Consider the following 24960-nt stretch of genomic DNA (forward strand, 5'->3'; position numbering starts at 1 on the left):
CTTGAGAAGTGGAGAAGGAACTGATAGAGCAAAAGTGATGCTGCCTGTTAGTTCTACATAGTGTTAATGTGGTTTCAGCTGAAGTGAGAAGCAACAAGAAAAGATATCGAAGCAATTCTGCTGAGTGGCCTGAAATTTTGCATGCATTTTCATATCTCAATAGATACTGCAAAATGTGATGACTGGAAGCATGAAGGGAAATCTATGCCTTTGATTTCTGTCACTTCACCCATTAGCCAGAAATAGAGCTGAAGTGATTAATTAAAGTTAGCAGCTAAGGAATCAATCTCATTGGTCCACTAAGTAATACAAGTACGTCATCAAGAGAAGAGATCAATTTTTATTTATTTTGCTTTTATGGTGAAACTGTCTTCGAAAGCTTGTGCTGTCCTGATTGTCTTGCATTGTCTCAGCTCTAAAAGCCAAAGCCCACAGAGGTCTATTTAATAAAATGAAAATGAACATGACTTTCTGGTCGATGAGGATGTAATACAATGTTTAGGTAGGAGGATGACTTGGGTGCTGGGGGTGAGGAGGAAAAAAAGGGGGTGAAGATTCCAACTGAGATTCAGAACAGAAGGCAGTTTAATGTTTCACATAAGAGAAAACTAGGATCTGAATGACCAGTATCAGATACTATTTAAAGAAGGTTGTAATAACTATGGTCTGGTTTGCATGACACTGTAAGCCGAAGAAGAATCTTAAGGTGCGTTCTTGGATACGATAGAATTTGTAGTTAGCGAGGGGAGAGCTTAACCAGCAGCCCAGATTCAGATGACATGCTAAGACAAACGTTGGCTTAGCTCAGCATTGTTCAAGAGTAAAAAAGGCTGGGAAGCAGCAGCAAGCAACTGTCCAGGAGTCTGCACATTCATGTTGTCTTGATCACTCATAGTTTGGTATACTCTGTGGTACGAACCACTTCACTGTCTAAATCTGGTGCTTCAAAATGCAGAGCTACAACAACAAAACTGTTATCCACCTAGATTGCTAAAATGCCAGTTTAAAAATTATTATTGCAAAATGATTTAAAATATTTCCAAGTATTGCCAAATTTACATTCCACCTCCAATTCTACACCATTCTTATCTGTCTAAACAGAAAGCATAAGACAAACTGAAGCACTGGAATAGGCTAATGAACTGGGAATGAGAAAACACTTCTTGTTTAAAGCCTGCTCTGTGGACTTTTGTACATCTCTCCAAGGCATATATGACCTTTGCCTTTATTATATTCAGTTTTATAATAGAGAGCATGACTTTACTGCGTAGGAGTATTTAATTTTCTACCTGAGGTTCAACCACTGAAAGGCAACGACAGTGGAAACAGTTGCGCGTGACACTGTACTGCCATGAGAACCTTCCCACATGAGTTTTACCACAACTGTATGATTAGAGTGTCTCCCTAAGGTCACACTCATTTCTTAGTATGCACAACACCAGCTTGGATTGCTGCAAACTCTCTTACCTATTTTGAGATAGAAAAACTCACCTCTGAGAAGTCTGTCCATCAAGCACATTCCCCAACAGATTCAAATTAACTACAGAACCAGAACCAGAACCTCCCTTCAAAATTAGAGCATCCAGCCCCTAGTTATGCCTCATTAATATCAAATTATCAAATATCAAAACTTCAAGAAGCTTTCAAAGAGAGGGAAGAAAAGGCTTGAGAAGCATCAAAACTAATCCCCCTATAAAATAGGCTTTAAACACTGCTGTTCTTCTAGAAAAAAGGTGCCATGAGCTTCTCTCTTGTTCTCTTAGAATGGCAAGTGCACCCACCTGAGCTCCTATGAGCAATGGCTGGAAAAAAGCCCTGGCTTGAGGTATGGTTAGGAGACCACCAACAACTTTCTGAACTATTTAAAACATGGGGTCATTTGGTTATACAAAAGGTATGAACGAAAGTCCCTTGTGGTTCAAAATTAGGCTACAAGATTTTTTGCTACTAACAATGCATATCATGAGACTAAATGAACCAAACAACAGAAGAATTGTCTGCTGAATACACTAGTAGAACATTTCAAATGTACATGAAACTTTTCGGAGAATAAATATTTTGGCTTAACATTATGCATCACTTTTAATATCCCATATAGGTCATCTGTTAGCAATCATTGTATAGTCTTTATTTATTAGTGTTGTGTAATGCAGCAGTTACAACACCAGTTCAGTCACTTAACTTTAGTTAAAGAGCTTCTACTGTTTGTCTTGTTTGACAATGTACCATGGAAGAGAAATAAAAGAGGTGACACATGCAATTTTCTCCTCCATATCCTCATGTGAGATGTACTCTTCTGCTGATGACACTGGAGCTCCTGGCTCCTATTTGTGTTTAGTAGCCATCAAACTCAGAATTCAGAAGTTTTCCAAATCTGAATTTCCAACACATAACTGGCCCCTGTAGGTAAAGGGGATACATTTCTCCTCAGATACCAAAAGATGGACCATTTGGTAAAATTATCATTGTGGAGTCAAAGAGTGGGCTTCGGGTTGAAGAAACAATGACCTGATTTATTTAACCTAATATATTAAAAGGTGAAAATAATAGGCTTATGTTTCCCTGTAAGACTGACAAACGTACAACTTAGAAAATATTTATGCCATTTTGGCATAAAAGCAGTGTACAGATTAATAAATAAAAACATAAAAGTTAGAATGCTCTTGTACATGCAATAGCCAGATTACCTAGAGTCAACTTCAATCAGATTATCATTTTGTATCATTTAATTTATCTGATCCAGCAGCTCTACTTTATTTTGGCATATTTCTTCAATCATCTCACCATTTTTGAAATGATTTTGCTTCTACTTCCCAGGCTTCTCCTGCAGGAGAAAATAACTACCATCGGATATACCCAATGATCTTTAGACATTTTTTTCTATTAATGAACAGCAGCCCACTATGTCACATGACACTGCTGTTGATATTTGAGGGGTTTGTGATCGGACATGGATTTCAGCTGTTTGTTTTTTTAAAAAGAGTAAAAAAATTTCAATGAAATACTGAAAGCTCCTTTCAGGTGCCCCAGTAGGTCCTTGGATCCTGCCAAGATTTGATAAACAGTGTTCCAGCATTAATCACTTAGAAATAAACAAAAAAGGGGTTACCTTTTGCTTTGCCGTAGCATTTCAGTGCCTTTCTTCCAGCTAATGACAGCCTTGGGAGAGGCCTCTGGCTTGCATCCAATCGCAACTTGGCCTCCCACTTGGACAACTGACGTTTTTTTCACAGGATGTTTGGAAAAGTCAGGGGCTGAAACTAGAAATAAGTTAAATTGAAAAGTGGGTGTAGAAATATGTGGCATAGCAGTTCAAAGAAAATGAACTAATGAGTTTTCATTCTTTAGCTTTGAAATGTATGGGCCTTTCCTCTTGGCTTGTCTTCTCCATGACTGATATGACTTTCATTCTCAGAACTTAGTTGTTTGCATCATTCCAGTCTTCCCATTTGAAGGAATGGTTAACTTACCTAATACTCTTAACTCGGCATTGGAATAGATGGAATCGTATTGGTTTTCTGCGACGCACTGATAGAAGCCAGAGTCTGAAATGTTCAGCATAGTTATAGTAAGAGTTCCATTTTCGATTTGAAATCTTTCCTAGAAAAAGAAGGAAGAAAGGAAGCCAATATTAATACCATGAAAACCATGTTTAAAATGTTTTATTTTATTTAGTTTAAGGAGAAAGAGAAGTTGTCTCTGCTAGAGTGAAGAAAGAACATATGTCTGTGTATATAGCCTCTGTGTCAGGGTTGTCAAATTCAAATCCCCTGGGGCCACACCTGTAGTTCTGCTCTCTGACACGTTAGGTTTACCTGAATCAGCTGCCAATACAATTCCAGTGCACCACCCTGTATTTCCGTCATAGATACCAGGCATTATTCCTTTTAACCTGGGTTCTAGATCAGCAGGAAGGCTGGGAGTATGATGACACTTTGTTCACGTGAATCCCTGACACGATTCAATATATTTTAGGGAGTCGGCATGGGGTGCTGCAGGTTGTATTGTGGATCCTTTGAGGATCTGCTATATGTGGCCTGAGTTATGATAACTTTGTTATATGTGTTAAAAGACTTGCTGGCCGAAGAATGCAGTAGCCTTTTGACTGCTGCTGATGCAGTAATCAGTTTTGTGTGTGAAAGTCTGGATGTGTACTCTGAACTTATCTGAATACAAGAGCTCCCATGTACATATGAGCAAGTGGTATTACCAGCTGAATTGGGGACTGTAGAGTGTTCCAGTTGGAGGCACTGGTGCTTCTGAATACCAGCTTCTGGAGGCTGCAGGAGGGCATAGGGGTCTTGTACTTGAATTCTGCTTGCAGGTTTCCACAGACATTGGGCTGCCCCTGAGGGAACAGGATGCTAGACTAGATGGGCCATTGGCCTGTTCCAGCAGGCTCTTACATTTTTTAACCAAACCATTAGCCATGCTTCTTTTAGAATATGCCATTCTATCTCCCATCTTCCTGGTTTTCTGCTTCATTCTTCATTCTATATTCCCTGAGCTCAAGCTCTGGTAGTTTTCCCAACCTAAATCAAGGGTGCTGATATCTGCCTCTTGTGCATGGATGGTGCTGTTTGGGTTACATCAGGTTTCACACTCGAGAAAGCGTGTTCTCCTTCATGGAGAGCACGTGTTGTGGTGGGGTCTAACAAGACACCCCCTCTAGGTTGCTGGGTGGAACCGTTTGGATGGCCATGATTGTGATTGTCAGGTTGTTGGGGAGATTTTGATGTTGCCATTTAGAGGGTTGGCCCAAAGGTTATATATTCTTGGCACACAATTTTTTCAGCCTCTTTTGCTGCGTGATTTATTTAGGGGGTGGCTTGGGGACCCCAACACACAAATAAGGACAAAGCATATGTTCAATTCATTGTTTTGCATGAGACAAGAGTTATGTTCACCCAATGTTACACACAGAGACACAAACACACACACACACACACTGCTGATCTCTCTGCACTCTACACAAGTAGTGTCTCCAAGCCAGTGAGCACCCTAATTCCACAGGCTCCAAATATAGGATTGTATGGAATTGTCTTCTATCGAGTCATTGGCCCATCTAGCTCATTACTGTCTACACCAGGGTTTCCCAAACTTGGGTCTCCAGCTGTTTTTGGACTACAACTCCCATCACCCATAGCTAGCAAGACCAGTGGTCAGGGATGATGGGAACTGTAGTCCCCAAACAGCTGGAGATCCAAGTTTGGGAAGCACTGGTCTACACTGATAGGCAGCGGTTCTGGAGGATTCCAGGCAGGAGCCCCACACAACACTACCTAGAGATGGTAGGGATTGATCCTGGGACCTTCTGCATGCAAAGCATATGCTCTATCGCTGAGTTACAGTCCTGTCTCTTTACTTGTGGAGATTGTATTCACCAAATATGCAGGCATTGGGGTCAAGGCTAGCGTCTCTCTCTCTCTCTCTCTCTCTCTCTCTCTCTCTCCTCTCTCTCACACACGTTTGTTTTCTAACTATTGGTCCTGCCCCTCCCCCATGTTTTCAAGCTGTTTCTATTTTTTCTCTGGATGCCAACTTGAGTCCCTTTCAGGGAAAAAGGTGGGATATAAAGAAATATGATACTAACGTTGGCTGGCTCTGTCTCTTCCACGTGTCAAATTTGTGGAGGGATGTGAGTAAAGACTTCTAACATTCCCTTCTGTTGAAATGAATAGAAAGGACTGAATGCACAAGATGTCTGTGTGATCATCATGATGTGTGTAGCTCTGGTTCTGGGCATATGTGTGAAGAATCAAATGTGCATAACTGCAGGGTTTTTTAATGGTTTAAGATGATGCCAATCGAGAGAGAGAGTGAGAGAGAGAGAGAGTGAGAGAGAGAGAGAGTGAGAGAGAGAGTAGGGTAGCTGAAGAAAGGGTGACTCCTACTGATCTTTTTTAAACCGATTCTTCAGCACTCTGGTTTTCCCTTAGAGGATTCTCCCTTAAGTATTGACCCATCCCAACCTTGCTTAGCTTAAAAATTTGATGAGGACACAGCCTCAGGTTGTATGGATGGTACACAGCAATCTAATTAACAACATTCCATTACTTCTCCACTTTTTACTTCCACAGAGCTTGCTGCAAATATCTTCTGCATACTTAGTTCAACCTGCAGGCTGTTGCTGTCCTCAGAGTGAATCTTACTCTCTCTCTCTATTTTCCACCCACCGACCCACAAAATCATATGAATGTGAAACACATCAACATAGGCATTTTATTTCAAATGGAAGCTCTACTTCCCAATCCTTTTCAGCTGCTTTTCTTTTGAGTCATATAACCAATCTGATAAATAATCACCCACAAATAAAAAAAGCAATGGACAAATGAATGGACGTTGTACTCTGGCTTGATAAAGGTGTGTACAACACAGATATTTTGTTGCAGCGCTACCAGGCATTCTCCTTCAAACCATGGAGTGGAAATGGTGGATGGTGATATATTGTTCACCTTTTTATGCCATGCTAAAATTTGGAATCACTCAATGGAACCAGTTGCTGATTGATTCAAAAGAGAGTTAGAATTTCAAAGCGACAAAAGAAAAGCAGGAAAGCTTGACAAAAAGCAGAATTGGTTACAAATTTTGAGCTGAAGACAAAATGAACCCCAGATCTTACCTCTGATGCAAGGGGCTGGCCATTTTTAAACCAGCTATACGAGGGGCTTGGCTTCCCAGTTGCTTCACATTCCCAAACCAATGTGTCATAAAGAGAGAGAGAGGCATTCTCAATGCTTTTATTCCATTCAGGGGGTGCTGTTATCAATGGGAAAAAAACACGAAATTATTGTAACTTTATTGTAGGTGTCTTTACCCTAAAGCCTTGGAACAAGAGACAAATTAAAAACATAAATTCAAATAAATAAGCTTATCAGAACAGCCTACTGTTTACTCCTTCAGGAGAAATGTTGTGTGTTATGAAGGTGGTCATTTCTCTGTTGTTGACTTTCTTTGTCTGTGACATTTATGTATTATATGAGGAATTAGTACAGAAATATACATTTTACAGTGGATATACAGCATAATCCACTGTTAAATGTATAATAAAGACGCGGGTGGCACTGTGGGTTAAACCACAGAGTCTAGGACTTGCCGATCAGAAGGTCGGCGGTTCGAATCCCCGTGATGGGGTGAGCTCCTGTTGCTCGGTCCCTGCTCCTGCCAACCTAGCGGTTCAAAAGCATGTCAAAGTGCAAATAGATAAATAGGTACTGCTCCAGCGGGAAGGTAAATGGCGTTTCCGTGCGCTGCTCTGGTTTGCCAGAAGCGGCTTAGTCACATGACCCGGAAGTTGTACGCCGGCTCCCTTGGCCAATATAGTGAGATGAGCGCCGCAACCCCAGAGTCAGTCACAACTGGACCTAATAGACCTTTACCTTATACAGCTTAATAAAACCTAAAACCCCATTCGGAATGGCAGCAACCAGGAAATCTATGCTAAGACATATGCACACATTACCCTTCACTCTGACTTCAGTGCATTTTCACCCTGGTCTTTGAATCCATGTACACAACGTCACCTACAATTACCCACAGTCCACTGGGATGTATCATGGAGGAGCATCCCACTTCCCACCCAGCTACCACTTGCAGCCTGCCCACTACAATCCCCTTCATGTTTTCTTAGAATTCAGCCCCATTAAATTCAAATTCAGCCCCTTGTAAGTGGGTTAGGATCTCATTCATTTTAAAACAAGAGGAGGCAGTTAAGGGGGTGGGGGAGAGATGCAGGCTAATCTCCGCAAACAAGAATAGGGGGAATCTGTCTCACTCACTCATTTTGATTATTGAAAGTGCCAACACCAGATGGAGTGGAAACGCATCATATGTGACGTGTGTACTAGGATTTGTAAAATCAAAATGAAATGCGGCAAGGTAAAAAAACCAAAAAAAACAGTCTCAATGTATTTTAAGGCTGTAATGTGTGCTACCCTGGGTTGTATCCCATTGTGACACCTGCTGATATAATGTGTTCCTTGATCAAGCAGAGGTTTCTGTTAGCAGAATGAGGCGGGGTATGATTTTTGCTCATCTCCCTTCACTCTGCAGTCCCCCTGCCCTCCAGAATCTGCCCCATAAGGCTGGGTGAATCTTTTAAACAGCATGATAGGTAGGAATAGTCTAATAACTGAGAAGGAAAGGGGAGATTCATGAAAATTGTATCCTACGCCTAGATTTTTGTCTCATTACCCCTCTACTGAAAGATCCTCCTTCCTGTGGAGAAACACAATTGGAAAGTATCTTCTTTGTAAGCATTTGACCTTAGCTTTGCTTTCTGGCATATGCAACATAATTTTGGAGTATAAGGAAAGACCATAATTTTAAAGGTTTGAATACAAAGTGATTTCCTATACATCAATTGACTTTTATTGGTTACATGGAAACATAGAATTGTAATGCAGGAATCTGTTGCCCAACTTGGGGCCCGAACGCATGACTCTGAGAATAAGAGTCTCGTGCTCTATGAACTGAGCTATTATGTTCAGTAATGGAGCTTTATGGAAATATAAGCCTGACCCATAGACTGTAGACAAAAACTTTGGAATGGGGCTTGAGGTAAAGCTGGGGGTGGGTGGGGTGGAAATAGAAAATCAGAATACAAAAATGAATGCTCTTCTGAATCCCCTGCCCCCTGCAATAATTTCCCAGCTCCTTCTCCCAGCCCAATCATCAATCCATCCACTTCTTTTCCCTGCTTTGAACACTGAACCGTTTTAAGCATGGGTGGCTCTGAATGGTGGCAAATGTGGGTATTTTCTCAGGTACCAATAAAAGGTCTACTGCCACAAGGTTTCTGTTTCCATTTTGTACCGGTTTCGCTCGTCCTTTCCAAATCTTTATATAATTATCTTGAAATAAAATATATAAAGAAATAAAAAAAATGTCCAGTAGCACCTTAGGGACCAACTAAGTTTGTTCTTGGTGTAAGCTTTCGTGTGCATGCACTGAGAACAAACTTAGTTGGTCTCCAAAGTGCTATTGGACATTTAAATATATATATATATATATATATATATATATAAATATATATATAAATATATATATGTATATATATATATATATATATATATACTGCGTAAGACCAACATGGCTACCTACCTGTATCTTGAAATAGATTAAGATTCCTTGCAGTCAGCCATATCCCTAAATATTTCACCTTTTTGCCTAATTTTTTGTTTACCTTCCCCGTTTCCCGAAGGACGTGTTGGCAGTGCCTTTCCCAAAAAGCCCACCACCATCACCACAAACCACTGGGATCTTCTTCCTTGTTTAGTCCTGTCTTTCCCAACCTGTTGCCCTCTATCTGTCTGGGGAAACTCAACTTCCATAATCCCCAACCAGCATAGCCCATGGTCAGGAATCATGGGAATTATAGCCTGAAAATCTGCTGTGCACAAAGTTAGGGAGCTCTGTCATGGATAAACGGGGGGAAGGTAAAGGTAAAGGGACCCCTGACCATTAGGTCCAGTCGTGACCGACTCGGGGGTTACGGCGCTCATCTCACTTTATTGGCCGAGGGAGCCAGTGTACAGCTTCTGGGTCATGTGGCCAGCATGACTAAGCCGCTTCTGGCGAACCAGAGCAGCACACGGAAACACCGTTTATCCTCCCGCCGGAGCGGTACCTATTTATCTACTTGCACTTTGATGTGCTTTTGAACTGCTAGGTTGGCAGGAGCAGGGACTGAGCAACGGGAGCTCACCCCGTCGCGGGGATTCGAACCGCCAACCTGCTGATAGGCAAGTCCTAGACTCTGTGGTTTAACCCACAGTGCTACCCCTGTCCCTTAACGGGGGGAAGAGGAGATGCCAAAATTTCTCTCGGCCACTTAATATTTTGTATGTATGAAACCACTTTCCCCTTCCATTTTTCTTTGTATTTACCTTTGTAGCCCTAGGATGCTATGAGCTACATTTTTAATCTACCACTGATGCACAATATTTCATATTCACTGAATTCTGAACAACATTTCAGCTCACCAGTCATTTTATTATTTTTGTCCTTGATTTCTTCCTGTGAGGACTAAACAAAGGGTGTAAGTAGTATTTCTCAATAGTGCTGGTATTCTATCTGGAAATAATTCAATTTTCTCACCATATATAAGCAGCTGGCCTTTTGCAGCATTCCTTCCCCGAATGTTTCCTGCAATGCATTCGTAGGAGCCTTCGTCTTCTTGCTGAAAGTCTGGGATTTCAAGGATTCCTTTGGATGTGTGGATTTTTCTAGCCAATGGGCTACCATCAGATTTCCTCCAGATGATACTGGGAACTGGACTAAATGAATATAAGTCATTAGAAAACGTAAGAGCCTACGTAATACTTTTTATATGAAGGGAGAAAGTAAATCCTTGAACTTTTGAAATTATCAGCAACCACCAAAAAACTTAAGAAGTTATTTGATGTTATATACAATATAAGGTGGTGGTGGGGGAGAGGTTCCATTTCAAACTGAAATACACAACTATTCCTAAAATCTGTCAAGGCTCCATTTTCCAAATGTTTGGTGCTACTGAGAGCCTGTGAGGTGCAGTGGTTAGAGTCTCGGCCTAAGATCTGGGAGATACAGGTTTCAAATCTCCCCCTTGGCCATGAAGCTCACTGTGTGACCTTGGGCCAGTCACTGCCTCTCAGCTTAACCAACCTCACAGTGTTTGTTGTGGAGATTACATGACGATGGGGAGAACCATGTGCCTCATCTTGAGCTCCTCAGAGAAAAAGGTGGGATGTGAATGCACTAAGTAAATGATTTGTAGGGAAATTGAAAAGGGAGAGCAGCTGTTTGCAGTCATTGCACAAAACAGACTTGCAATACATGTATTTCCACAAATACACATACACACACACATGCTTGCAAACATCACATGAAACATGATGTTTTATTTTCACAATAAGCCTGCTTAATGACAAGATCTAGGAGTAGAGATCCTAGAAGCCTTGCTACTGTTGCTGAGATGCACTTGAAATGTCTAAGAGGAAGCAAAGCACAGCGTTGAAGGTGCCTTAAAGATAATCTAACTCAAATCCATCCCCTCAGGCAGGAACAAGAAATGTGAATCTGCAGAGAGAATAGCGCAGAGAAGGAAACCACACGCAAACTAGCCTCAAACTGGTTGCATTTTACAACAAACAAAAGCTTTACTCTGTTTGAGTGGATCACTACAAATCAAACCTATGGAACATTAGACATGACACTAAAAGAGGAAGCTGAGAATTATAAATTACAAGCAAAAGGCAAAGGAGTGATGAGCAGAAGGCGGGGCCTAGAGAGACTGGAATAAGGAGAACTTTTATCGACTAGGGAGAGCAATGCTTTGTTTTGCATTTTTATAGCTTTTTATCATTTTAATTTATATTTAGATCAATGTTCTTTATATGATAAAACACTCAAGTGTGAACACGGCTATAAATACTTCTAGAGTTTCTGGCAACATCAGAAAACACACAAGGCTCACTTTCTTGATTTATTATGTCACCAGAACACTTTGAAATATTAATAGTCTTGCATTTCACGGCAGCCTTTCATGCTCCTGCAAAGGAAAATAAGCTGCTTTGCTGCAGCAGAAAAACTGAAAAATGCCTTCAGAACAGCTTTTAACAGAGACTTTGAGGCAGTGTTGGCAATAACGCTGTTGCCGCCGCCGCTGCCACAGAAAGAAATATGCAAAGTTTCAGATGTGATGCAAATCTATCCGACACAAACTGTTCTGATTCATGTAAATAATCACAAAAAAAGTGTTGGTTGGGTAGATGGTGGCCATTGTCTGGCTCTCCATCTTTTACTGAGCAACTTGGGGCTTTGAGTTTGCACAATCCACTTCCAAGGTGCAGTAGGAAGTAGGCACATGGGCCTGTGTCCCACTACATGGAATCAGCTGCAGGTTTTACCAGTGTTTGAATCCTGAATAATATTGTATAGAAGAAGTGGTTCCCAAGTGGTGATTCATGGACCACAGGGGGGCCTTGTAACCCACCCAAAGGGGTCTGTGGCACCATTCACATAACAAAAACTACCATAGAGATAACAAAATTTTTAAAAGCAGGACGCCCATGGCTTTGCTTTTGAAAAACAGGAGGGTCAGCCTACACTCGAGTAGGCATGTTCTCTCCCTCCTGGTCGATCATTTGGGAGTTTCAAAAGCTTTCTTCAGCCTGAACATCACAGCAACCGATGCCAACAGATATCGGCACACTTAGGGATCCACCGAGTTTGCGCACCTTGCATGACAGAGCTCAGCAATTCAGCATTTTGGCTAATCTACTTTATTTACATATAAACACACACGGAGCACTGCAACATGGCTCCCTCTCTCTCTAGACAGCAAAGAGAAAAAGAACAAAGGACAATAGTCCCACTTCATGGAACATAATAACACAAACATCCTGTCTTTGTCACTTCCCACTCTGTGGAGTCAAAACATATACCGTCATGTGAAAGACAACAATCCCATGACTGCAATCATGGAGCAGGACTTCTAACACTTAGCTAATTGGGAACCACTGCTATATGGAGATAGAAACCAATAAGCAGAAGTAATATTATTCTTGTAGCAGGTGTGCATTTGTTTTTCTCCTTCCTCAAGGAAAACACTCCCAAAGGGAGCAGGTTGAGGGGAGGACCATGTGGGGGGGGGGGCTGATGGATCTTCATCCAAAGCTCTTCAACCTTTGTATAAGGAGTGTGGGCAGGTAAGGTGGTTGGGGAGAGAAACAGCAGGTTCACTGAGGCATTATTGGGTTAAGGATACCCTTTAGTGATTTGCCAGGCAGTAGGACTGGTGGGACTTATGGGGGGATGTCCTTTAAGGCCCAACATGCACATTTTGTGTGAATGCTGGACAGTAGCACCCAGATTGGAATTCACATTTAAGGCTCACCTAGTAATCAAGCCCCCCGCTGCTGCCCAGTTTGCTGGGGAGTCACCGTCTGCAACTGTATGACATGCTAAAGGATCTGAAGGGATGCTGTTCTACCAGAATTAACTAAAATTCTCACTTGTCTGTACTTTCTGAATTTGGTTGACTGGTTAAACTGTTTGCAGTTCTTCCAAGCTGTTATATTAAGAAATATGGCCATTATCCTAATGTTTCATCTCATGAGTCTTCTTGGCAGGTGTGATCCATTGTAAGTACAACATCTTTTCCCGAGACTCTGCACTTTTGAAGCACTCTCATATTTAAGCAGTACTATCTTCCTATCAGTTTTGTACAGTGGATGCTCGGATTGCGAATGTGATCCATGCGGGATGCACGTTCGTAACCCGCGTCTGTGCATGCACGGGTTGCAATTTGGCGCTTCTGCACATACGCAAAGCGCGATTTAGCGTGTCTGTGCATGCACCACTGCCAAAACCCGGAAGTAACCCGTTCTGGTACTTCTGGGTTTCAGTGGTCCGCAACCCGAAAAAATGCAACCTGAAGCGGCTGTAACCCGAGGTATGACTGTATAACATTTGAATTGTTTATGTTTGTGTTACCATATTTTTCCCTCTATAACACGCTGATTTTTTCTCCTAAAAAGGAAGGGGAAATGTCTGTGCGTGTTATAGAGCGAATGTGTGGCCCCTGGAGCCGAAAAATCAGGCAAAAATCAAATCGCGGCGCTTCACGGAGAAGGGAAATCTGAAAAGAGGAAGCGGCTGCTTTCCTGCATTCTGCCTCAGGGTCTTACTGCCCACCCACCTCTGTTTCCTTGCTGTGTTTGCTGAAACGGAACAAAGAGCAGGGAAAGCCCCTCCCCTCCAGGCAAGCAGAGGGGAATTCCTCTCTGTGCTCCATCCCTCTCCTGCATTCTTAGCCAGCTGCTTCTCTGCACACCCCTCTCATGTCCCTTCTTTGTTTTTCCTTCGCTCCCCACTTAAAATGTGGTTACAAAGCATAGATCCACATGGATCCTCAGGATCTTTGCATTGGGTCACCCCAAATTCACCATCAGATCACATAGCATGTCCATGGCTACAGCCTGCCCCCCCCCCCAAAATCACGCACCCACTGTTGCCTGGGGCTGCAATGGTGCAAAAATGTGGTTACAAAGCATGGATCCACAGGGATTCTCAGGATCTTTGCATTGGGTCACCCCAAATTCACCATCAGATCACAAAGCATGTCCATGGCTACAGCCTGCACCAAAAAAATCACGCACCCACTGTTGCCTGGGGCTGCAATGGTGCAAAAATGTGGTTACAAAGCATGGATCCACAGGAATTCTCAGGATTTTTGCATTGGGTCACCCCAAATTCACCATCAGATCACATGTCTGTGGCCACAGCATGAAGCCCAAAAATGATACATCCACTGTTTCATTCAGAATGTTTTTCCCCTTGTTTTCCTCCTCTAAAAACGATGTGCGTGTTATGGTCAGGTGCGTGTTATAGAGCGAAAAATACGGTATATTTTAGGGGGTGTTACTGGTTGCTCTGAATGCCATTTTATAGTGGAATGGTGGGGTATAACTTGTTTTACTAAATAAAACAAATACAATTGCTTAACCTTCTGGCTTTTTGCTTGTGGAAATCCAAAACACCTTTCCACTGGAGAACTTGGGGCTCACGCTACCTTTGTAGACTTGGCCCAGACCTAATCAATGTCTGCAGAATCGAAAAACCCACAACTCTACAGTATTGTGATCCTACAAAGCTGCTTTATACTTTGCTAGACAACTAGTCTATTTCAGGAGCAAGGAACCTCCAACCCACAGATGAAACTTGGCCCACCAAGAGTTTGAATTTGGCCCACAAGGCCTTCTTCCACCAACCATACCCATGTATCTCACACCTGACACAAGAGCATTCTCTCCTGACACAGTTTTGCAGAGCCAAAAAGCAGCCTGGCCACCCCTATCTAGTCCAGTAGGATCTATTCTGACTGGCAAACATTTCAGACAGACATATTGTTAGCACCGGTACCTGCAGGGACAACTCAGATAATATTGTAAACTTAGGTAACAATTATGCTGCCCACTGAGTGGAAAAGCTGCTACTCAGAAGTAGGGCATTCCATGCAAAAGGACCCGGGTTCAGTTCCTGACGTCTCCTGGTAGGTCTGGGGTAGACTAATGCCTGAAACATAGGAGAGCCACTGGGCTCTTCCTTAATCCATAAGTGAATGGAATGAGGGGGCAAAGACTACAGTATGTGAAAAAATGGCAGGGGAACTGTTCTCAGGTTCTGTGACCAGGGAAACTCTTCCCTCTGTGAGAGTTTTCAAGAATAAAATGGTGCCTCTTGAATTCTAGCATTTCATGCCATTGTTGGTACTACCTATTGGGTGTGTTTGATCTGTCCCCAGCTAACGCTTTAACTAGAGATCCTGGGGACTTGGCTTGAAACCTGATCCATGCAAAGTTTGTGTTCCATCCAGCCCTTCACTGTCAGTTGTTATTTTTCATTTCTAATGTAGACTTGGGCATCCATACCAAGAAGTGCTTCTCTAATTGGAACTCATTTTTCAAACTTCTATCATATCTTGTATGACTGTGAAACATTTTCTGATCAGGTCAAAGAAGAGATGTAATTGGAGTAGACTTGTAGTAGATTGATATAGATCATGGGTGGCATTCTTGAGGGTATTACAGGCTTTTAAACCAATGTCACATATTTTAGCCATAGGCAAATGACTTCTTTTCATTAAAACTGGTTACAGAATTTGATTCCAAGCCCATCGTCGATTTTGATGGTGTTTTGTTTTGTTTGTTTAAAAACAGCAGGAACTCTCAACAATTAAATTAAAAACACTCATTTTAGTAGAGGATGGGGGAAATTAAGAACTCACCACCTACACTTATCTTACCCAGAAATGAACCATTTACATACTTTTCTAAGCTCTATAAACTGCACAGTCTTTTTAAAATGTAACTTCTGGAATAAGACAAAGTTGGCAATGAACCACCAAAGCTAGAGGCAGCACTCCATGAGGAGAAGCCTCTTCTGTCAGGCTGTCAGCTCAGGTTTACTGTGTCCTGCGATGAGTCTGTCCTCTTGTTTTCCTTTTCCATATCAAATACTCATAATTACTTCCTCAGGGATATTTCCCAACAAGTCCTTTCCTCCTCCTCCTCCTCTCCCTTGTCCCTTTCCTTCTTTTGTGTGTGCCTGTGTATTTTTATTCTTTTCCATGAGACTAAAGCTGTCTGACACATAAAGGCAGTGTGTGCATTACCATTGCTTTACTTAGATAAGTTGTTGCATTAAACACTTAGCTGTGCTTTATTCTCTCCCAAGGATAATGGCTTTGTGCTGAGCTGCAAGAAATGATACAAGAATCAAGAGAGTGATAAGGAGTTCTAGGCAGGGGTGGATTATCAATTGTGCTGCAGAGTAGGGCGGCCCCAACTAAACCAGGACACTTTGCTGTGGTATAATATCTGGAATTCCCATTGCTGCCTGCATTTGGGTTCATGCATCTTTGCTGCAACTCTCCATGTGTTCCCTTTGTGTTAATAGGAGGCAAGCAGAAGCCATAATCCCAGTATGACAATGTATAGAGAAATGGTAGGCTGCTTATCATGAAGAGGAGAATATCTTTTGTACTGCAGAAATATTTAGGTCAGGCTGTAGTAGACAGGAACAAAGAGGATTCTCTCTGAATGTGTATGGATATGCCCATTTGGCAGGTGAAGGCTAGCAAATGAGAACATGTGGTGCATGCTGCAAAGATAGGAAGCCTTTATATATGGGTCAACAGATGGATTCAGGGGCCTTTTACCTGATGAGTATTAGGATATTGCTGAACAGTTTTCAATATTAGAATGTTGCTGAACAGCTTTCAATATTATCTTGCTGAAAAGAAACCAAATCCACAGGTTCCACAAACTTCCTGTTGCCCCACAACATCACACCCAAAATGCAGCATTCACATGTTTTCGTGTGTGGAGGAAATGTACAAGATGCTGACACTGAGAAAGCTTGTGTGTCTCCTGGACAACATGAAGGCTGTGTTTTAGTTCCAAACAGCTGGGGAAGAAAAGAAAGTGCAATGAATTTGTTCGTGCTGTTCAAAGAAAAGCCCAAAGCCAACACTACGTCACTTAGCCAATCCTCAGCAATTCTGGGTAGAGACTATTATCACAGAGTGCTGTGTGGGATCAATAAGGATGCTCTAGGAAGTTGATCTTTATGAATTTTGATATGAATTGACCTGATCTGGTGTCAGGTAGCCTGGCAAGGCTTACCTTCCCCCTCCCTGTAGATAAAGCGTGTTCTCCTTCATGGAGAGCACATGTTGTGGTGGGGGCCGACAGGACACTCCAAAGTTGTGGGGCGGGCTAATCGATCATTGGCCACTGTTGTGATTGGGCTTCCCTTGTTGTTGGGAAGAAGTTAATGTTGCCATTTGTTGACTGACAACCAGAAATGTTAAAACTCCCTGCACGAGGTGTAGAGCTTCCTCTTTTCACCCGTGCATCAGATTGCCTGTCCCTCCCTCCCTATCTTTAGGGTTCTTTGCTTTGACCTTGCTATGCCTGTCATGGGGTCGTCTGCTCTTGGGGCAGGGGCCCAGTAGGAATTTTGTCCATCTGCTGATTGGCTGGTGCCATTTTGTTTTTGCCTACTGCGTAGCAAATCGTCACAACTTGTAAGGTTGCAGTTAGGCATTGGTTTATGGTTTGATTGGTTGAGGGGCATGGATTGGCTGTGCCTGCCCCTCTAATGCTGCTGCTGCAAGGGATTCTGTTAAAGGAGTACAGGGGCTCACTATTGCTTTTGTCCGAACCCTGTCAAGGGGCTAGAGCCACACAAGAGCTCCTGGTTGCATTTGGGGAGGGCTGAGGGCAGGCTCCCTGCTCCGTCACCACCCCCAAATGTATTCCCCTTTTCTGACTTTCACAGGCGTGTGGAATGTCAGTCTGTCCCCCACTGGGGGGCAGATAGTCACAACCAATGCCTAAGCAACCAGTCACATTTTTGTATTTTAATAAAGTTGTGGCCAAAATTATGCCAAAAACCTTAAACAAAATTTCTGTGTGATGTGTGGGTTATTTGGGGTGGCCCTGGGGACCTCGACACGCAACAGCACAAAGTGAAAGCAGTCTTTTGCAGCAAGAGAGAGGTTTCTTGAACACAAACATTCAGGATCCGTTCTCCTCACCATATGATCCCTCCACCACTGAGTCTTCCGAGAAGCTACCCTATCCAGATGCCGGGCTCTAGGGGCTCATGGCCTGATCACTTTCTAGTGAGGGAGATTCAGCCAGCTCTCTCTCTTCCCATTCCTCTCCCCTTGGTTGTTCTTCTCCCAGCCTAGCCCAACTGTCAGTTTCTGAACTGTGTTCTTCCGCAAACCGTTGCTCTAGGTCGATACTATCCTCCTGCTTCAGAGGAGCTTCAGGATCAGGCCCTTGCACAGAGGGAGGGGGGGGTTCCCACCATTCTTCCTCAGAGCAATACACTTTAATCTGGTTCCTGACATCTGGTCAGAATCTATGAACTGATCTTCTTGGACTAATGTACAGATCAGAACCGAATCTGCACTTCTAAGATGTTTCTATGAAGTTCTTGACTGATTATATATAATCAAAATACACTTCATAATATGTATTTTGCAAGAAAAATACAGTTAAGAATGCCTATTTTGAAAGTAAAAAATACTTATTTGAAAGTTATTTAAATGCACATTTTTGCAAAAAAATAAATAAACCCCAGGTCAATCCAAAAATGGGATGGAGCCAAATTATGCACACAGGTCATATCTGCACTATACATTTAAAGCAGTGTCATACCACTTTCAACAGTCATGGCTTCCCCCAAAGAATCCTGGGAACTATAATTTGTTAAGGCTACTCTTAGAGTTGTTCATACATTCCTAGAACAATATAAGAACAACTACGAAAATAATGGCATTCACCTGGCCTCAGGTTCATGTGAAGAGGTTACAGTAATTTATACCCTTACATGGAAATGTCTTATATGAATCAATTGGACTCCTGAGTAAACATACTTGGAATGAGATTTTGGTTCTGAAGCTGTGGCGACACATGACTCTCAATTCATTATGAAAGGCCTGCTTAGCAGTGATCCATTGCAACTAAGAAGTGGAAATATTTTAACAAGGGGGAAAAAGAACTCTTGCAAAAAGACCACATTAAAATTTCATATCCAAAGAGAGAGGTTTTGCTACTGTTCATTTTAATCAGAGTCCATGTTTTATGAGATAATTTAAAGACACTGGAAAAACAGTGTTTGAATTAAGGGCAGATTTCACTTTATTACTTCAGTTCTACAAATACCCATTAGTAAGTAATTCCATACTCTAGTGTTTATACCTTGTGTCTAATAATATAATCAGAAAAAATAACCTTTGCTAACAACAGTATATTGTATGTTTCTCCCCTGATACTGGATGCGATAGTGATTCGGAAGGAAAGCATATAACTGGGCAAAATATGCTTGAAATACTTATGGGATACTTTTCGACATGAAGTTAATATTTGCAATATTCAAACTTTACAGGGTTTTTCAATTATGCCAGTCCATTTTTTTTAATGAGAAATTTCAAAGCAAAATTTCAATTCCCATTTTGAAGAACAAACCCTGAAGACGTTCAGAATTGGAATTCTTGCCAGAAGCTTGACTGCTTTGATTTAGGCCAGCTTCAACTTGAATTTCCCACAAGCTGCCAACTTTCAGACACTAAATTGTTATTGCAATGTACCCAATGCTGGTGAAGTCTTGTTTGGCCACCCTAAGCACATTAGGGGGGTTCTCTGAACCCTATGTAGTATATTTGGAGAGGGATTGGGAGGGAGGGGATGCACATGAAAAGTGGGAAGGGAAATTCTGTTGCATAGCCAAAAGTCCTGGTGCAAGTACTTCTAAAATGGTAAATGGCATACTCCTGCTCCAGAAAGGATTCAACACACCCCTCGAAAACCTGTTCCCAATTTTGGCAGCGATTTTACCCACCGAAACATTCCACTTTATCACTTAAACAGTTTGGTCAAATCTTTCCCAACCACACCAAGCTGCAAGAGTGGCTTTTTAAAAAATAATTGTAATATTGTCCTGCCATGTCCAGTCTGTAAACTGTCAAAATAATAATAATAATAATAATAACAACAACAACAATAATTTATACCCCACCCATCTGCCAAATTATTTATACCCCCGCCAGCTTCCAAAAAAAATAATAATATTATAATACTGTAATACATCAAACATTAAAAGCTTCCCTAAACAGGGCTGCCTTCAGATGTCTTCTAAAAGTCTGGTAGTTGTGGTTCTCTTTGACATCTGGAGGGAGGGCGTTCCACAGGGAGGGCGCCACTACCAAGAAGGCCCTCTGCCTGGTTCCCTGTAACTTGGCTTCTCGCAGTGAGGGAACCACCAGAAGGCCCTCGGCGCTGGACCTCAGTGTCCGGGTAGAACGATGGGGGTGGAGACACTCCTTCAGATATATTGGACCGAGGCCATTTAGGGCTTTAAAGGTCAGCACCAACACTTTGAATTGTGCTCGGAAACGTACTGGGTAGAATCATGTTTCACTCCTTTCCTGGAGATAGCATACTTTATGGTAATTTTTGAGTAATATGCAGCATTTTGCAACTCCTTTGTAGTGGCACAGTTGTACTACCATAACTTGCTTCATTAGTGTACTGTACTTTTTTATTATTCCCTGTGACAGCGCAGCACATGATGCCCTCTGTCCTCAGTCTGACCTGGTTTTTGCATTTGCATTAGTGTAATCTGTGGTTTGGTTGCAAGTTGGATATAATTGCAGATGTCACTGTGGTACTGATGTTTGCATTATGCTAATAATAGTATTAATGAGGCCATGTTTCCTCGTTTAAAAGATGCAGATAAAGGGGTGTTTTTTGGCATGATAGCCACTGATGCAAACATAGCTTTGTGTAAAAGGAATTACAAGATCTCAAATGTGTTATGCTTCACAAATAATTAAGACACCCCCCCTACACACTTCAGCATGAATAAGTGGACACAGTGCAGAAATGTGCATCTATGGCAGTGAAGATAAATCTATAATTCGTTTGCCTGAATGCTCCAAAGCATTGAAAGAACACTGGCTGCAGTCACTATTTTATTTATATCCTACAGAACAGGCAGCAGGCCCAGGAATCCATAAGTTACCAAATTAAAACAGAGAAGAAAAAATATTTTCTTCGAAGTGACAAGTCTAGTCACACTGGGCATCAATTTCAGTTTGACTGGAACAACGCAGGAATAGCCAATAAGCAAACCTTGTCTCTCCCTTCAAATGAAGGCGCATGCAGAATAACCCTCGGTCAATCATGCAGTATCTGTGCTGCATCATTCATGTCACTCCTCTCAGGATACTTCACAATAAAATTAAATTTGCAGCTCAGATAATTACGACCATGCCTGGTTAAACAAATGAGACAAAGCAGAGATGAGAAAAGCTGTGCCGGTGGCTTTTGGCACCAAACACTGACATGGGGTGGGGGAAATAAGTTCCAAAAGGGCATAATAATTAAGTGGTTCAGCCTTCCAGTTTTCCTGCTTGATTATTTAGGTCTCGGCCCTGAGCAAAATTGCATGTTTGCAAAGAGCTCTAACGGAATAAGGGTACTTAAGGGACTTCCTCACACTGCATACTCCTGCCTGGCAACTGGGCTCCTATACTAGGACACAGTTAGGAGGGCCGCATGCAGAATAATAATAATAATAATAATAATAATAATAATAATAATAATTTTTATTTATACCAGCCCAAGAAGCAAGGCCAACACACAACAACACAGGAAAATGAAAGTAACCACAAAAATCTAGAAAGTAGAGTCTTCGCTCCAACCCATAATAACTGGATACAATATTTAACTCTACAGTTACCAATTACTACAATGACCAAGTAAAAGAAAAGGGGGGAGGGAGCTGTCATTGACCTCCCACCCTGGCCTGTGCGCCCAGCAGGACTTAGGACATTCTACCCAGCCTGGACTCTCCACACAACCTCCAAAGGATTGTTCTGTCCCTTTTTTTGACTGAACCTAAACCCTAGGATTGGGTTAATTTCAAGTTTATTCTCTGTTGCTACATTATTTTCTTGGCAAATTCAGCTCCAGCTGCTATTTCTGTGGTCTATTATGACAAATTGTTGCTTTCTTTTTAAAAACCTAAACTCTGCTGTGGTTGTAATTTGGGTAAGTCTCCCTCTCCACCCCCCCCCCGGCCCCAGCTCCCTAATTGGTCTTTGTTCTGTCAGGTATTTCACTATAATTGTGTCTTCTGCTGTCAAATAATATAAAAGACAGCAAAAGCTAAATTAATCCTTTGACCTTCAGCTTTTGAAACTAATTCCACTAAGAGATAATGCACACAATTTGTGTTTGCCCTCATAACAAGGAATAAGAAGAAGGCAGGGCTGAAATAGCATTTATCTGCTGGACTCTCTTTCCAAATATTCCATCTAACACTTATGAAGAAACTTTTATGAGGAAATTTTACTCTCTAGAAAATGCTCATTGTGGGGTTTTTGTTTTTTTTAAATCAGACCAAAATATTTAGTCATAATACTCTAGAGAAGTCACAGTAAACCTAAATATATCTAGAAATCGGAACAGGAACCTGACATTTCAGATGTGGTGTCTTGCCAAGAGGATTGGAAAGAAGCAAGCTAGCTGGTGAGAAAATGCTTCCTTATTTATTTTTTAAGCATTTCACATCTTAAAGATGTGCAATTTAATTTGTTTCCTCACCCCAGTTTAAGCTTTACTTTAATGTGGGTCAACTTGAAGAGCTGACACTACATTTGCAATGATGTTTAAAAAAACAAAGCAAATTGATTTTCTGAATGCCCTAATTATTTCTTATTTTAAAAATGAATAAGAGATGGGCACATTTCCCCTAAACCCAAATGAAGATGTGAGACAATATATGGGTGAATATGGCTACAATTTTATTAATACAGCACATTTGTAAAATAAATAAGGCCTCTTCACTGCTGTTAAAGGTGATGAGAAGGATGGGTCTCATCCTTGTTGGGTACCCATTGATGGTTCCTGGCCTGAGAGAAGTCGCTGTATGATTCCCTCCTCCTCACAGGCCTCTGCTCCTCTTTTTCAAGGAGCTGAGGGTGCTACAAGTAACAGCATTAACCACACACTACCAACCCTTTGCGACTAACAATGCTACCTATGCCTAGGGACATGCCTGTCCCAGTTCCCTTGCACCAGGCAACCATGATGGTTGGGTCAGGCACTCCTCCCTGCACTGCAGTGGTGGACCACACTTTCTGCCTGTTGTGTAGGCCAGCAATTTCTCTGCTTGGAAAACTCAATGGTAAGAGTACCCATCAATGGTACCCATCCGTCATGACAAGAGGTGAGCAGACTCTATTCAGCACAATACAGAATGGCACTCAGGAGCTTTCTTAGCGCTTGGATAACGCTAACAGCTCTTTCCCAGCTTGTTTTGTAAGCGTATATTTGCAGGTGATGCAGAGACAACACACATCATTGTACTTTCCACTTGGAAATACACAAGCGTCCAGAACTCTGAGTTGTTCCTCAGAGTGAGGAAGAGGAAAAGAGGTAAAGTCAAGGCACAGGCACTTCTGCTGCATATCAGTTAACCAGTAAAGCGCTGGGAAGGTGAGGGAAATTAGATGTAGGAGCCATGGCAAGGATGAAGAGAAGGAGTGGAAATTGGTCGCCCCCTCACCCAAAGCCTGAGGTAATTGTCTCCTCTTGTCTCATGGCAGAGCTGACCGTGATTTTAATGGTATGGACTTTCACTCCAAAACTATAATTCAAGATGGAGCGGTTTCCCTTGGGAAGTTGTGGACTCTCATTCCTCGGATGTTTTTTCATGGATGCTTTAGCTGGGTTTCCTGCATTGCAGGGGGTTGGACTAGATGATCCTTGGGTCCCTTCCAACTCTATGATTCTATGATTCTAAGTCACGGGTGTCAAACACAAGGTCCGCGGGCCGAATCCGGCCCGCCAGACCTCGTCATGTGGCCCGTGTAGCCGCTGCCGGCCGCCAGCCTTCACCTTTTATTCTCGCTTTTTTTTTTTTTTACACAAGAAAGCCGCCTCTTCAGTGCATGTGCGGCAGCCTACAAGCCAGAGAACGTCTGCCCTCTAGCGGCGCCGGCCGTTCTACACAGGAAACCTCCACTTTACATGCATTCAGGAAACCTCCACTTGTTTTTATATTGAGCGCATGCCATCCTGTGATGTGACAGATCCAACGGCTGCCTGAACCCTTCTCTCCTGTACTATAAGTACATATGATGTATGTGTGTGGGGGGGGAGGGGGGTCTGCTTATAGTCCTACAGATACAACATAGTCCTACAGATACAACATAGTCCTACAGATACAACCGGCCCTTTGAGGGTGATCAAACTGCTGATGCGGCCCCTGATGAATTTGAGTTTGACACCCCTGTTCTAAGTTATCCCTGTTTAAGGGGGGAAATGAAATGCATGCTTGATCTGAAGAACTAGTGTCCATATTGAAGTTATTTGGATCAAATTATCAGAAATTAAGCCTTATATGTTGAAGCATAGGTGTACTCTGAAGTTTAAAAGCCACCAGTTTTGCATAAATGGAACATAAAGTGGGACAGCAGAAGCATTTGCAGTAGTTTGCATAAGTTTCTCATACTGAAGGATTTAATACCATTGGTAAAATGTACACACACACACACATTCTTAAAAATCAGCATTCTTTCAGAAAGATATATTATAGTTTTGTGAGAATGAATGCTTAGCTGGAGGAGCTTGGTTATCAGGAAACTGCTAACAACCTATTAAAAGTTGACATGAAAAACCAATGACTTGGTGGAAAATTCACCCATTCCCCACAGCCTAACGGCAGGGATACAGCAGGAGGGTTGTTTGGGCAGCCTCCTGCTCTGGTGAGATGGTATATTTGTCCTCTATAAGGCAGACCTGCAGGATTTCTAGGTAAGGTAATTTAAAAAACCTTTCTATGACCATGGGATATCACTCAAATCCAAATCAATGCCCATTTGGTAGACTATTT

General features: G+C 42.1%; 1 protein-coding gene across 8 annotated transcripts in view; it reads right to left on the minus strand.

The window, feature by feature from the left end:
• The window catches only part of LOC307206171 (contactin-6-like), a 195692-nt gene that overhangs the window by 51079 nt on the left and 119653 nt on the right, over positions 1-24960 (minus strand). For all 8 annotated transcript variants that reach the window (XR_013834298.1, XM_079958976.1, XM_079958975.1 and 5 more), the window contains 4 exons: positions 10099-10277; positions 6623-6759; positions 3471-3600; positions 3110-3260 (listed from right to left, as the gene is read on the minus strand). Coding sequence is in view for 7 of the 8 variants with exons in the window: in XM_079958976.1 (XP_079815102.1) it covers positions 3110-3260; positions 3471-3600; positions 6623-6759; positions 10099-10277 (597 nt within the window). In the remaining variant the exon portion in view is untranslated. The remainder of the gene's footprint in view (positions 1-3109; positions 3261-3470; positions 3601-6622; positions 6760-10098; positions 10278-24960) is intronic.

Source organism: Podarcis cretensis, assembly GCF_951804945.1.
Source record: "Podarcis cretensis genome assembly, chromosome: 2".
Classification (NCBI taxonomy): domain Eukaryota; kingdom Metazoa; phylum Chordata; class Lepidosauria; order Squamata; family Lacertidae; genus Podarcis; species Podarcis cretensis.